The following is a 13,758-nucleotide window of genomic DNA, read 5'->3' as shown; positions in this document are numbered from 1 at the left end:
CTGCAGTTGGTCCAGAATGTGGCGGCCAGGTTGGTCTCGGGGTCATCTAGGAGAGACCATATTACTCCTGTGTTGAAAGAACTACACTGGCTGCTGATACATTTCCAGGCAAAATACAAGATGCTGGTCATTACCTATAAAGCCCTAAACAGCTTGAGCCCTGGGCATTTAAGAGAACGTCGTCTTCACCATGAGCCCCACCGCCTGTTAAGATCATCTGGAGAGTTTCATCAACGGTTGTCGCCAACTCATTTGGTGGCTACTTGGGGACGGGCCTTCTTCATTGCTGCCCCTGGACTTTGGAATATGCTCCCTGTAGAGGCAAGAGCCTCCCCATCTCTGGCAACTTTTTAAAAGGCACTGAAGATGCAATTATTCACCCAGGCTTTTAATTAGGTTTATGGTTTTAATTTTTAATGATGATTTTAAATGATTTTAATGTTTAAAGTTTAAATGATTTTAATTGTAAACCGCCCAGATGCAAGTTTTGGGTGGTATAAAAGTATGTTAAATAAAATAATAAAAATAAAATTTCCATAGCCCAAATGACTCCATAGTTTCAGACAGGGCTCTTTCCCAGCCGATCTCGAGATTGGTATGATTAAAAATAGGTATATGCCACTTTTCCGCAAACATAGTTCTCAAAATGGCGTATGTAGCAAAAGGTCAGAGGAAATGTGTGTTTGGCCTTCTGTATTTTTTGGGATGTAGTTTGATTTAAAGAAGCCTAAGTCTATTAATGTTTCCATATCTGTTTCCATATCTGCAGTAGTAGCGGAGAATGGAACCCCCATGAATAATTGGGTTCTCTTGTACTACATATATTTATATGCTGTTTTTCAACCAAAGTTTTAAAAACGGTTTACATAGAAAAATAAATAAGATGGTTTCCTGTCCGCAAAGGACTCACCATCTAAAAATAAACATACAGTAGACACCAGCAACAGCTAGTGGAAAGATGCTGTGCTGGGATTCGATAGGGCTAGTTCATCTCCTCCCTGTTGGGAGGAAGAAGGCAGTTCTTTGTTAGAGAAGGACATGTGGCCAGGAAGGATGGCTACAGGAAAAGGACTCTACAAGACCTGGAAAGCCAGGAGGTTAGGAGACTTGAATTCTCAACCAGGGTTTGGTGAGTTCAAGAAAAGGAAGCCTGGGCTTTGGCTTTGGAAGTTTACGGCAGGAGAAAGTGGTTTAGAAAGACTTTGTGTTAGAAGTTATATTCCGTGTGTGTGTGTGTGTGTTCCATATTCCTGATACTGTTCTATTATAATTTACCTACAACATAACTGAAATAGAAACACTAGCCTATGCTCCATACACCTAGGGTGTAGCAAAAGATTATGTATACATTCAAGTGTGCGTTTGCATTTTCCTGCATACCTGTTCTTTACAACAGGGTAACCAAGATTTTTAAAGTGTGCTGCCCCAAAATCATTCAGGGTGCTTTTGACGTATTCTTGTAACCTACTGAGTATTTTTATCTGTAACTAAAAGCTGAGTAAACCTCAGATGGAAGCAGTCTGTAGAACTTCAATAAAACTTTTTCTTTTTGTTCTTTTATTTCACAAGCCTCTTTGAGTTGGTTTTTAACTTGGGAAAGGTGGTGGGGGGCTAAAGGGGGATTTCTTTGGTGCAAACACGCCTCCTCAGGTGTTCAGCAGCTATCTGTTTTCTCACCATGTGTAGGCTTGCACGTGGAAGATTTTTGATGTAATTTGTGAGATGCTCTAATGATCACCCATTGGTGATTGCCAGCCAAATGCGTTTTGACTTTCTAATATTCTTCAGTGGCTTTTCTTCAGCAGCTTTTTATACACAGGGCAAGTAGTACATCATATGCATATTTTGATCCTGCGACCCAGTAAATGTTGTCGTCCTCACAAGATCATGTCAGATGGATGAGGAAGCAGCTTGGCCCTGCTGTTCCAGATCCTAGGGCAGGGTGGGAAGAAGGGTATCATCATCAGAGGTGCTCTTTTACCGTTGGACTTCCTGGCTGAAGTCCAGGCCCTCCACATTCCCCAGGGGCCCCCAAATCCTCTTTAGTCTGTCCTGGGTGGTGTGGCCATCGCACTGCTGGCCCACACTATGCCAGACAGCGAAGCGTGACTCTGACATGTGCTGGGCACTGAGCATGACCTCTGCTTTAGGGACGGAGTGGGGAAAGAAATAGGTGGGATGGGAATATGTTAAGTTGCGTGTTGAAATGTTTCGGCTAATGCATGTTTGCATAAATATACCTGTTTTATATTCTTACATACCCGTGAGTTCAGTTACTGTTTGTGCCCTCAAGAACCCACATGTTAATAGTGTGTGTGTGTGTGTGTGTGTGGGCAGGGGGTGATGCTTAACTTGCAGGTGGGATGTGCACTTACTCACTTATACACTCAAGCACTTGTGCACACTCAACTCAATTGTGCCCTGCCCTTAAGGTCTTTTGCAGAATCAGAGTGTATTTTATTCCTATTAGCTGTTCTAGTCATACTTTGAATTGCCTACTTTGGGGGTGGGGGGAAGGCTGTCATTCTTGGACCTTCTGATATGGAGCCAGAGAACATGTTTGTTGGAAGAGACAAGTTTCTAAGCTGTTGAGCACAGTGGGCATGCATTCTTTGGTGAAGTCTGATCACAGGCAGAAGTATTTTCTGATGGATCTCTGTAGAGTGCTTGGTCTACACCATCTACATAGTACATAGATATCTTATTTCTTCAGGGTGTCCAAGGTGTGACATATCCATCAAGAAATGCCCATTTGTGTAAGAGCTGTAATGATGATGTATGTGTACAATGGATCTGCTTGCTTTTTTTTAGCGGTTATCAGTCCGAAAAGGTGAAGACTCCCAAACCAAACAAAAGAAAAGCGGGGATAACGTGAGGGAGAGGATAATCAGGCGAGCAGCTCTCGAGTTTGAGGATGGCATGTATGGTATCCTTTTTTATTATGGTGCATGTTTTCCTTTTTTTAAAGGTACAGATGGAGAAGTACAATCCCGTCCAGGAAGTTCTCACACTTAGGATACAACTGGTTCCTATAAACTATGCCAAGTCAAAATGTCTTAACTTGGAACCTGTTCTCCCATAGGAAACATGGGGGATATAAATGGGGGTTTGTTTCCTGAACCAAGGCTAGATACCCTTGTTTGTTTTTTGCGGCTGTCAAAGCTGGTGGTGTGTCAATCATACATGCAACAAAGAAGGTGATGGTGGAGAATCAGAAGTTGTTCACCATTGCCACTCACACCCTTCCTGTCTCTTTCTCACTTTTCCGGGGAAGAAAAGGAGGCAGCTAGGTAACTTGGCATTCATCTCCTTGATCTGATTGAACCTTGACCAATTCATCTAAGCTAACCTGGGCATTGGCATTCCACTGCTTGCCAGCAACTTCATCAGTCCGGACATAACTGTTCACCTGCAGAGTGAAAATGGGGTTCTTGGATTGGTAAGAACGGAACTTGGACAAACGCTCAGAAATCAGTTACAGTGATTGAACAGGAATGAACAGTGATTGAAAGCACCATCAGACTGCTTGATTGGAAGGTTGATCCAGGATGTTTTGTTCTGTTTTTAAAACTAGGGACCGTACCCACTTGAAAATGAAGTTGACCCTGACCTCATCAACGCAGGTAAACCTGTCAGTCTCTTTCATTCAGATCTGTAACCTTCCCTTCCTCCAAGGACCTTAGGACAGTGTAGCCAATTTCCCCTCTTGATCCTCACAACAACCTTATGGGGGGTCGATTGGGCGGAGTGAATAACATTGTCCCTAGGTCTTCTAGCAAAGTTCATATCAGAGCTGCAACTTGAATCCAGGTCTCCCAGGTCCAAGTCTGGCACTATGCTGGCTCTTACAGAATATAAGCATATGCAATTGCCTTATACCAAGTTGGTTGGTCCCAGTAGCTCAGTCTGCCTTCAATGGCCAGTAGTGGCTCCATAGTTTCAGACAGGGCTCTTTCCCAGCCGATCTCGAGATTGGTATGATTAAAAATAGGTATATGCCACTTTCCCGCAAACATAGTTCTCAAAATGGCGTATGTAGCAAAAGGTCAGAGGAAATGTGTGTTTGGCCTTCTGTATTTTTGGGGATGTAGTTTGATTTAAAGAAGCCTAAGTCTATTAATCAAAAGGGTTTTAGCTGATTAATGGATTGATTAAATCTGTATACAAGGAAAAACAGTTCTAAACATTTTTAAAGCATTCTATACTCTTAAATTATGCACACATACATGATAGCATACATAAATCTGAGAAGAAGCATTCCCCATTCTCTCACACGTAGGAGGTAGTGCCTTGTGAAGGCTCTTGCTGCCTGCAGATGATGATGGTGTTTTTATACCACCCCTTGTTCAAAGACCCCAGGTGGTTAACAAAGTAAAAATGGTAATTTAAAAATCCAGTATAAACATCCTGCTAAAAAGAGAGCCGGGAGCCGCCCATTGGCCAAAAGCTTGTATAAAAAGAGTGGTCTTCAGATTCCTCTGAAAGGCTGGGAGAAAGAGAGTAATGTGGATCTCAACTGCAAGCAAATTCCACAGTCTGGGGGCAATCACTGATGAGGCCCTGTCCCGTGTGCTTGACAAACGAGTCTCAGCGTGTGTCGACAAGTGGAGCAGAGCCTTCCCAGCTGATCTAGTCTGGTGGGTAGATTCAACTGGGAGCAGGTAGTCCCTAAGCTCTGTGGGACCCAAGCTCTCTGGGACCCATGGGTTTAAAGGTAACAACCAGCAGCTTTACCCAGAAACAAATAGGCAGCCAGTGCAATGCCTTCAGAATCAGAATAATATGCACCTTGTGTGCACTCCCAAAAATCAGTCTGGCAGCCGCATTCTGCACCATCTGTAGTTACCGAATACTTTTATTTGTTTATTTGTCTGTTTGTTTGATTTCTATACCACCCTTCCAAAAATGGCTCAGAGAAATACACAGAGAAATAATAAATAAAAATAAGTTGGCTCCCTGTCCCCAAAGGGCTCACAATCTAAAAAGAAACATAAGATAGACACCAGCAGCAGTCACTGGAAGTACTGTGCTGGGTGTGTGGATAGGGCCAGTTACTCTCCCCCTGCTAAATAAAGAGAATCACCACGGTAAAAGGTGCCTCTTTGCCAAGTTAGCAGGGCTTTTCAAGGGCAACCCCACGTAGAGGATGTTGTACAAATGCAAATATGATGACTGTGGTGACAGAAGAGAGATCAGCCTTCTTAAGAAAGGGTTGCCGCAGGCGCACCAGCTGATCTAGAAGTATTTATATTTAAAATATTACATTTCTTTTAATCTGTTGATTGATCTATTAGGGGCATTTTCAGTCATTTAATGTGTTCTGATTGGTTAAACCAGCCAGTCAAGGGACAAAATGTCCTAGCCCTAGTTGTCATCCCCTGAACAAAAGCTTTGCAGAAAAACAAGAGCCAGCTACTGTGAGTTGGTGAAACAGACAGCATAGTCCCATGTTGTCCCCATGGGCTTCTGCCTTCTAGCTCCACCAGTTATAACAGCCCTTTTCTTCTGCAGGTAAAGAGACGGTCACTGTGCTTCCAGGAGCCTCCTACTTCTCTAGTGACGAATCTTTTGCCATGATTAGAGGGTATGTAAAGAAATACCTAAGCCACCTGATGGTGCATTGGGGAAGTAACTTGCCTAGGGAGCAAGAGGTTGCTGGTTCGAATCCCCGCTGGTATGTTTCCCAGACTATGGGAAACACCTATATCGGGCAGCAGCGATATAGGAAGATGCTGAAAGGTATCATCTCATACTGTGAGGGAGATGGCAATGGTAAATCCCTCCTGAATTCTACCAAAGAACACCACATGGCTTTGTGGTCGCCAAGAGTTGACACCGACTTGATGGCGCAACTTCAACTTTAATGAAATATCTGATTTGCTAAATGTTAAGAGCACAAGTCCGGCTGGTAGCTTCAGACTTCTCCAAACTACTTTTTGTAGCTTAAAATTTGGGGAGGTTTTATGGAGTCAACACTGATCTTTCTTCTAATGTCTAACATAGCAGTTCCCAACCTGGGAGCTTCCAGATGTTGCAGAACTACAACTTTCATCAGCCCTAGCGACAATTTATTGCCAGCCATCATATATGCCCAAATCGCCTGGTTCGGGCAGTCTTTGGCCCGTTCCAGGCCTGCCTTCCATTGCGGCGGCCATTTTGGAGGCTATGCATGCCCAATGGGGGCAAAAAAAATTGTGACCCCCACCCACCGCAACTGAACTGGTTCAGGGGGCTTGGGGATGCCAAAACCGAACATGCCCGGTCCGGTTTGAGTCCGGTCCGGACTTGAACTGAACCAGGCAACCCGGTTTTGTGCACACCCCTATTTACAAACTCTAAATGAGAATAACTAAAAATTGTGTCAGAATTCTTGATGTTGATCTCATGGTTTGCTGTTTTGACAGGGGGCATGTTGATTTGACTATGCTTGGAGCAATGCAGGTGTCTAAATATGGTGACCTGGCTAACTGGATGATTCCCGTAAGTAGATGGAGAAGGGTGAATATTTTCCCTTTTTAAAAAAAAATTGCTGCATTTACAGCATAAATATTTTTGCAACAGTCAGTGATCTTCACTGAGATCTGTGAATAGAGTTAAAACTGGAGGAAGAGAAGAAAGATTAACTCAGAACATTCAAATGATTTTAGTTTGGGGTTCATTGTTGTGTTGCTAACACTGTTGTTGGAACAAAAGCTCAAGTCCTTTAAACTGGTGCAGAATATTCTCACTGGTTACAGTATGAGTATGTTAAGAGTAGGTGACCTGCGGGTTGGAACAGTATTCTCTTCTGGGAAAATGACTAGTGCATAACTTCTGTAGTGGTAAAAGCCTTAGCAGTTAACAAGAAAAGGATATCTTCGGGGTGGAGCCATCCTAGGCTGTAAGACATTTAATATGATGGGTGATTATGTGCAATGGGGCTATAGAACATCTGCTTTGCATGCAGAAGGTCTCAGGTTCAATCCCTGGCATCTCCAGGTAGTGTTAGGAATGATTCCTGCCTCAAACTTTGGAGAGCTGCTGTCAATCAGTGTAGACAATACTGAGCTAGATGGACCTGGCCTGACCCAGTATAAGGCAGCTTCCTATGTTCCTATAACATATTTAGAGCAGTGGAGCTGCTCCAAGGGCAATTTCACTCTCTTCAATCCAAGCATAACTTTTGAACAAAAATATTTCCAAGGCAGCTGACAGTAGAAAGTTAAAAACCCACCATAAAAATAATAAGCAAGTGAAGAGTATTTGAGAGAACAATGAATTTTGTGAGTAGTTGGGACAGAGCTTTGTCAGTGGTGGCACCTAGATGTTAGAACTCCTTCCCTCAGGAGGTGTGGCTGGTCACTTCCATTTTTAGCTTTATATGGGACCGGTTTGAATTGTATGTTCACTCTCCCTCTGAACGTATTATGCTATTAAGGAGACCACACCAAGAATATACCCATCTGGACACCTTTCTTGGACATCTTCCTGCCAGGTTCCTTTATTTCCCCCCTCTTTTGGGGGTGGGGTGGGGCGCATTGTTCAAAACTGCAATTCTACATGTAACTGAAATAGCAATTTTAAACAAGTATTTGGGTTGCATGTAGAATGGCAATTTGGATGATGATGATGATGATTAGATTTCTATACCACCCTTCCAAAAATGGCTCAGGGCGGTTTACACAGAGAAATAATAAATAAAAATAAGATGGATCTCTGTCCCCAAAGGGCTCACACTCTAAAATAAACATAAGACAGACACCAGCAACAGTCACTGGAACTACTGTGCTGGGGGTAGATAGGGCCAGTTACTCTCCCCCTGCTAAATAAAGAGAATCACCACGTTAAAAGGTGCCTCTTTGCCTGATTCCAAAATAAAAGAACAGAACATCAGGATGTCTGGGAAATGACGTAGGGATGGGCATGCACTCGGCACATTCCTCTCCTTAATCATGTGGGCTGGTTCTGCTGGGAAGAGTATTGTCTTGGTTAAGATTCTGTTCTGTCTTCACAGTGACTGATAGCCTTTTAAATTGTTTGATTGCTTGTGATTTGCTCAGTGCTATCCTTGGAATGAATTGTCAGCAGTATATATGTGTATCTGTTTCTAATTCTGTAAACCACTTTTGAAGGCCATCTGGCTGAATAGCAGCATAGAAAAGAAGCTAAGCTCTCTCAAATACCTCTTTAATGCATAATTTTTTTTAAAAAATAGAACAGATGTTCAAAGTTAGCAGACATTTCGATATGACACATCAGCTTTGGTGCTATACACTAGTGGCTGAAACAGGCTCTCAAATACAATAACTCAGCATCATGACTTGGCAAAACTGACAGCAGTTAGCCAATCCTTTTACAGCACCAATGTCAACCAATCATGTTACAAAACCCCCAATGTCTCATAACGAGTGGGAGAGAGTGAAAATACACAAGTTTCAGACAAAAGGGGTTGTATATTAAATGGCTTGCATGGAATCTATGCAGTTTTATATCAGGGAGACAGGTAACTCCTTGATAAAAAGATATAAGGAACATTTGTCAGACATACAGCATAAGCCAAGGGCAGTGCATGTTTTAAAAAAGCACATCAAGGTAGAGCAGTGAATATAAAGAAGAACTGTGTATGTTCACTCTCTCCCTCCTTATTATGAGACATTGGGGTTTTTATAAGGATTAGTTTACATTGGTACTGTTACACGATTGGCTAATTGCTGTCAGTTTTGTTGAGTCATGATGCCGAGTTGTTGTATTTAAGAGCATGTTTCAGCCTCTAGTGTATAGCACCGAAGCTGATGTGTCACATCAAAACATCTACTGACTTTGAACATCTGTGTTATTTTTTAAAATTAATTTATTGAAGTGGTCTTTGAGAAAGCTTGTGGAGTTTGGAAGATGTGTATTTCATCGTTGATATACCTTCATATGAAAAGAAGATATTAAATAATGATGAACTTACACTAATAGTAGATTTAAATATAACCGTATCCTCTTTCAGTTCATGAGTTCTAGGAAGATGGATATCGGTGACCCATTCCAACAAAATATTTTCATCCTGTAATTGCGGTAGTTATTCCAAAAGACATCATTTGAGATGTAAAATGTTGGAACCTTTGCTTTAGACTGCCTGTTCCCAGATCTGGAGTGAGCATAATTGCTAGCAGCTGAACTTCTGATCATTACTTTAAAACCTTCATCCATCGTTTTGAGAATGTTCCTTATTTATTATTATAAATTTTTGAAAATGAAAATAGCAATAGCAATAGCACTTACATTTATATACCGCTCTATAGCTGGAAGCTCTCTAAGCGGTTTGCAATGATTTAGCATATTGCCCCCCAACATTCTGGGTACTCATGTTACCGACCTCGGAAGGATGGAAGGCTGAGTCAACCTTGAGCCCTTGGTCAGGATCGAACTTGCAACCTTCTGGTTACAGGGCGGCAGTTTTACCACTGTGCCACCAGGGGGTCTATTTACTAAAATAAAAGTAAATATTTTTATTTTAAATAAAATAAAATATCCCCCCCCAACAGGAGAACCTCATAAAGCATTCTATATCTATACTGTTTCTTAGAGGATATCTAACATTACGTTTACAAAAGTAAATAGCAGTGGATGTGGGTTCCCAAGAAAATTCAACAGCATGCAAGAATAAGTTGGAGTTGCAGTAATACCAAGAAAATAGCATGGTATGCAAGTTCTTTCAGATTTGGGTAGTATTTGGTTTAGGAAGTCGGGTGAGGAGAAAATCCAAGGGTGGAGCAGAAGCTAAGGCTATTTAAAAAAAACAAAAAAAAAAACACCCAGCAGCCCATAAAAAATGGAATCAAAGTGGAAAGCAGGACAGAGTTCCCAACCATTTCTTCAGTTTTGTGACAACTAAATGTTCCAATACCTCCCAGCTACCAGCTGGAGGCATCTTAAAAATCACCATTTTGTGTTCTAGTTATTTCCAGCAAGGAATCCAGCTGTTCATGGCCAAATTGGTGATACCCTAAAATATAAGTGACAGAGGGAATGTAATCAATTTCCAAAGCTAAACGTCTCTGTATCAAAAAGACTTTCCAAGCCCATCTGACTGTCTTTTTCCTCCTCCTTGTAAGAGTTTCCTTTTATTATTGTGTAACACTGGAGTTTGGAGTCTTTTCACTTCCCACTGTGAGTCAGTAACTTGTGATATTTTGTTGGCAGTTAAGCTTTTTCGCACATCTTTTTACCTGACAGCGGTTTAGGGATCTTGGAAAACAGTCTGGCTCGCTTGAAAGGCTTCTCAAAGGAACAGTTGAAGGCAGATGAATATGTAGGCCTTCTGTGCTTTTCTGAGGCTCCAAAGCAATGTTAGATTATCTGATCAATCCTACCTTTTGGATGCGATCAAGTGCAGCCTCTCTCTCTCTCTCTCTCTCTCTCTCTCTCTCTCTCTCTCTCACACACACACACACACACACACACACACACACACACACACACACACTCTTCTTCAGCTTAAAAAATCTTCTTGTAAAATGAATAAAAAAGGGGGAAGTTAAACCTAAACACCACCACCCCATCCCATTGAATCAAAGCCTCAGTTTCCACAGTTTCAGCATCTGTGTTCCCCACCATAGAAACCCCCCCCCCGCCACAAGATACTGAGGTTTGCCTGTATATACGAGTTTGAAATTGACAAAAACTATGTGTCCCTATAGCTGTAGCAAATTTGGTTCAAAGTGATTAACCGGTACACGAATTAGCCACACCATGTTAATGGTAACTTTGTACAGTTTTGTATATGATGCTTCCCCAGTCACTTGCTAGAGATGCCCCTGGTGAATTTTTGCCTGATGCCTCTCTACAAAGCACAGTGCTTATCCAAAATGCTGTCTACTATGGTAAACATATTTAATTCACATGTTGAGGGGCAGTTGGTATGAACCAGACCCGTGTGTGTGTGTGAATAGATGTTGAAGCAATAGTGGACCCAATGAGGCTGGGAAGATGCATACCCACACTCTTCACATGTTTGCGAGGGCCAGTTGAAGTATCATCTGAACTGGCTATGTGGCTTTTAGTGGGTGATTTTGTTACTATTGGCGGGGGGGTGAGTTAGAGTAATACCTCTTCTATGACAGATTTAGCTTTCTTCATTTTGAGAAACATTTTGCAGTGAGTGGTGTTGCCTTTCTGAAAGGGGGGAAAAAGAAGGGAAAACATTGAATATGATATTGTAGTTTCTTGATTAATTATGTTTTTATGTTGGTAAAATAGCCCCAAGGCATTGAAGATCACACTTTAAGAGGAAAGGGGTAGGGGAGGGAGAGATTAAAAGTGATGAATGAAGTCTCCTAGGGATTTATGAATAATAATACCGTAAATAGCAGTGTAGCTGATGTGATATAATAGCAAATAAACCACTGAACCAGTGACAGAGAGGCCTGGAGGTGAACTGTTGATGAATCTCAAAGAATAAATTGGGGGGAACTTCTGCAGTTGGCATATAAATAGAAAGAAATTTGCTGCCAACTTTTCTCTCTCTTTCTCGTGGTAGTTAAAGAAAAGGTTCTTGTGAAAGGCTTTCTGGTAGTTATCTCAGACAAAATCTTATTACTGAATTCAGAAGTTGCCTGATATTGGACCAGATAGTTCATCCAATCCAATATTGTCTACTTCATCAGCCAATCAGATTGAGGCACAATTTTAATTGGGCGTTTGGTGCTGGGTGGTTGTTAATTATTTTAATTATTTATTTTAATTGTTTTAATTTTGTGTTTAACACTTGATTTTAACAGTTTTGCAAACTGCCTAGAGGTATTTTGGGTGGGCAGTGTAGAAATACAATGAATAAAATAAATAAATCCCAAAGGATTCGGAGGCCTTTCTGGGCTCGTATTATTATTTTTTAATAATATTCTTCAAAGTACCTTACAGTTCGTTTTTATCTATTATCACAACAATCCTAGGGCTTTTATTTACATTTATATCCCACTCTTCCTCCAGGAAGCCCAGAGTGATATACTGTATATGGTTCTGTCCATCCTCTCAATAAATCTGTGAGTTAAGTTAGGCTGAGGGATAACTGACTGGGAGGGAAAGAAAGAAACCCAAAGGTGCTGAATAAGCTGATATTCTCTTTATTCTGTATGACCTCACACATTTCAAGCGTATGCTCTTTCTCAGAGATAACTGCAAAAGCATATTTTAATCTGTGTTGACTTTTAAATATTTTAAACTTTGTAAACTGCCTAGAGATGTATATATCAGGCATAGCACATATGAATAATCATAACTAAAACTTGCATAATTATAAAAAAACCCCTCCATATACAAAGCATTAAATCCACCATTGCATAATCCTCTTGTTTGTCTAAAAATTGTTGACAAAAAACATTTTGCAACTTTCTGATTTAAGATGGTTAAGGCAACAGAATTTAAGCACATAATTACTTCATAAAAGAGCAGTAAGACAACCTAAATGCTCACCTCTACATGTTACTTTTGTTATAAAAATAGACCATAGTGACCATGGTTCCCTCTAACAGGGATTCCCAGATGTTGTTGACTACAACTCCCAGAATCCTCAGCTACAATGGCTTTTGCTTGGGGGTTATGGGAGTTGTAGTCAACAACATCTGGAATCCCTGTTAGAGGAAACACTGCTAGTGACCATACAGAATAAAGATAATATCAACAGTTTAGGTTTTCCCCTCTCTTTTTCCCCTCCTGGTTTTTTGGTGCTATGTCATTTTTCTTCCACTTCTCCCCCGCCCCCCCCGCCCCGCGAATAAGTTACTGGCCAATAGTCACCTAGTGAGTTTCATGGCTGTGTGGGGATTTGTTCTTTGGTCTTCCCATTCCTAGTTCTATACTGCCCTCTAAAAATGGTTGAGTAGATTACCCCAAAGTAAATAGCAATAAAATCAAGGTCACTTTACAAACAACATTTTCCAGGCACCAATAAAGTCTCCATTTAGTGTGTGTGTGTGTGTGTGTGTGTGTGTGTGTGTGTGTGTGTAGGGGATGTGCATCTTATACAAAGTTGGTGTGAATGTTTTAGTTTTTCATGGCTACTTGGAAACACCAACATCTCTGTGTCATGGATGAATTGACCCTAAAATGAATCCTTTCATGGATATATTCACTGGGAGTACAACAGGAATCTTTGCCCTTATTTTCCCCAGCCCATTGTAACTAAAGGAATGGTGTGAGAGAGGAAATAAGCAAAGGCAGATGTGAAACCTAAGAGGTCCTAAGGCAGAGATTTTGGGCCATAGAAATCGTGGCCCCATAGACAGGGAGGTCTCCTGGCTTGAAGTCTGGAGAGATCTAGTGATAAGGGTGTCAAAGGAGGGACTTCGGGGAAGAGAGAAGGGCAATATTTTTCTTCTTCAGTGTTTGAAATGACAGTTGTTAGGAACTGGAACACAGACATTTTTATAAGTAGGAAAAGTAATTGTTTTCTTAATCTGTTGCTAGCTATGCTGCCTTGAGTTGGACAGCTCATCCATCTAGCCTAGTATTGCCTACTCTGACTGGCAGCATCTCTCCAGGGTCTCAATTAGAGGTCTGCCAGGCCCCATCCTGATCTAGATATTTGCCGCTTTTGCCACCAATTCAGTGTGGTTGCTTCTTAAACATTTAAACTGGCCATGGGACGTATGGTGGCAGAAATATCGAATGTGTGCACTCAAGAATGGCATGCACGTGTCCAATTCAGTTCTCATTATGTACTCTTTGCTTTAAGATTATGTTCCATTCCATTTCTGTGTGAATGTGGTCCATGCAGTTTTGGGTGGGCATAAG

At 41.4% G+C, this 13,758-nt stretch overlaps 1 protein-coding gene across 3 annotated transcripts in view; it reads left to right on the top strand.

Moving 5' to 3' along the window:
- The window catches only part of OXCT1 (3-oxoacid CoA-transferase 1), a 99,120-nt gene that overhangs the window by 59,300 nt on the left and 26,062 nt on the right, over positions 1 to 13,758 (top strand). For all 3 annotated transcript variants that reach the window (XM_053292771.1, XM_053292772.1, XM_053292773.1), the window contains exons 9-13: positions 2,812 to 2,926; positions 3,345 to 3,439; positions 3,575 to 3,623; positions 5,512 to 5,584; positions 6,405 to 6,480. In XM_053292771.1, the coding sequence (XP_053148746.1) occupies positions 2,812 to 2,926; positions 3,345 to 3,439; positions 3,575 to 3,623; positions 5,512 to 5,584; positions 6,405 to 6,480 (408 nt within the window). The remainder of the gene's footprint in view (positions 1 to 2,811; positions 2,927 to 3,344; positions 3,440 to 3,574; positions 3,624 to 5,511; positions 5,585 to 6,404; positions 6,481 to 13,758) is intronic.

This window comes from Hemicordylus capensis, chromosome 2 (assembly GCF_027244095.1).
Source record: "Hemicordylus capensis ecotype Gifberg chromosome 2, rHemCap1.1.pri, whole genome shotgun sequence".
Taxonomy (NCBI): domain Eukaryota; kingdom Metazoa; phylum Chordata; class Lepidosauria; order Squamata; family Cordylidae; genus Hemicordylus; species Hemicordylus capensis.
Note: the sequence above shows the minus strand (reverse complement) of the source record. Positions and strands in the feature narration are given on the sequence as shown.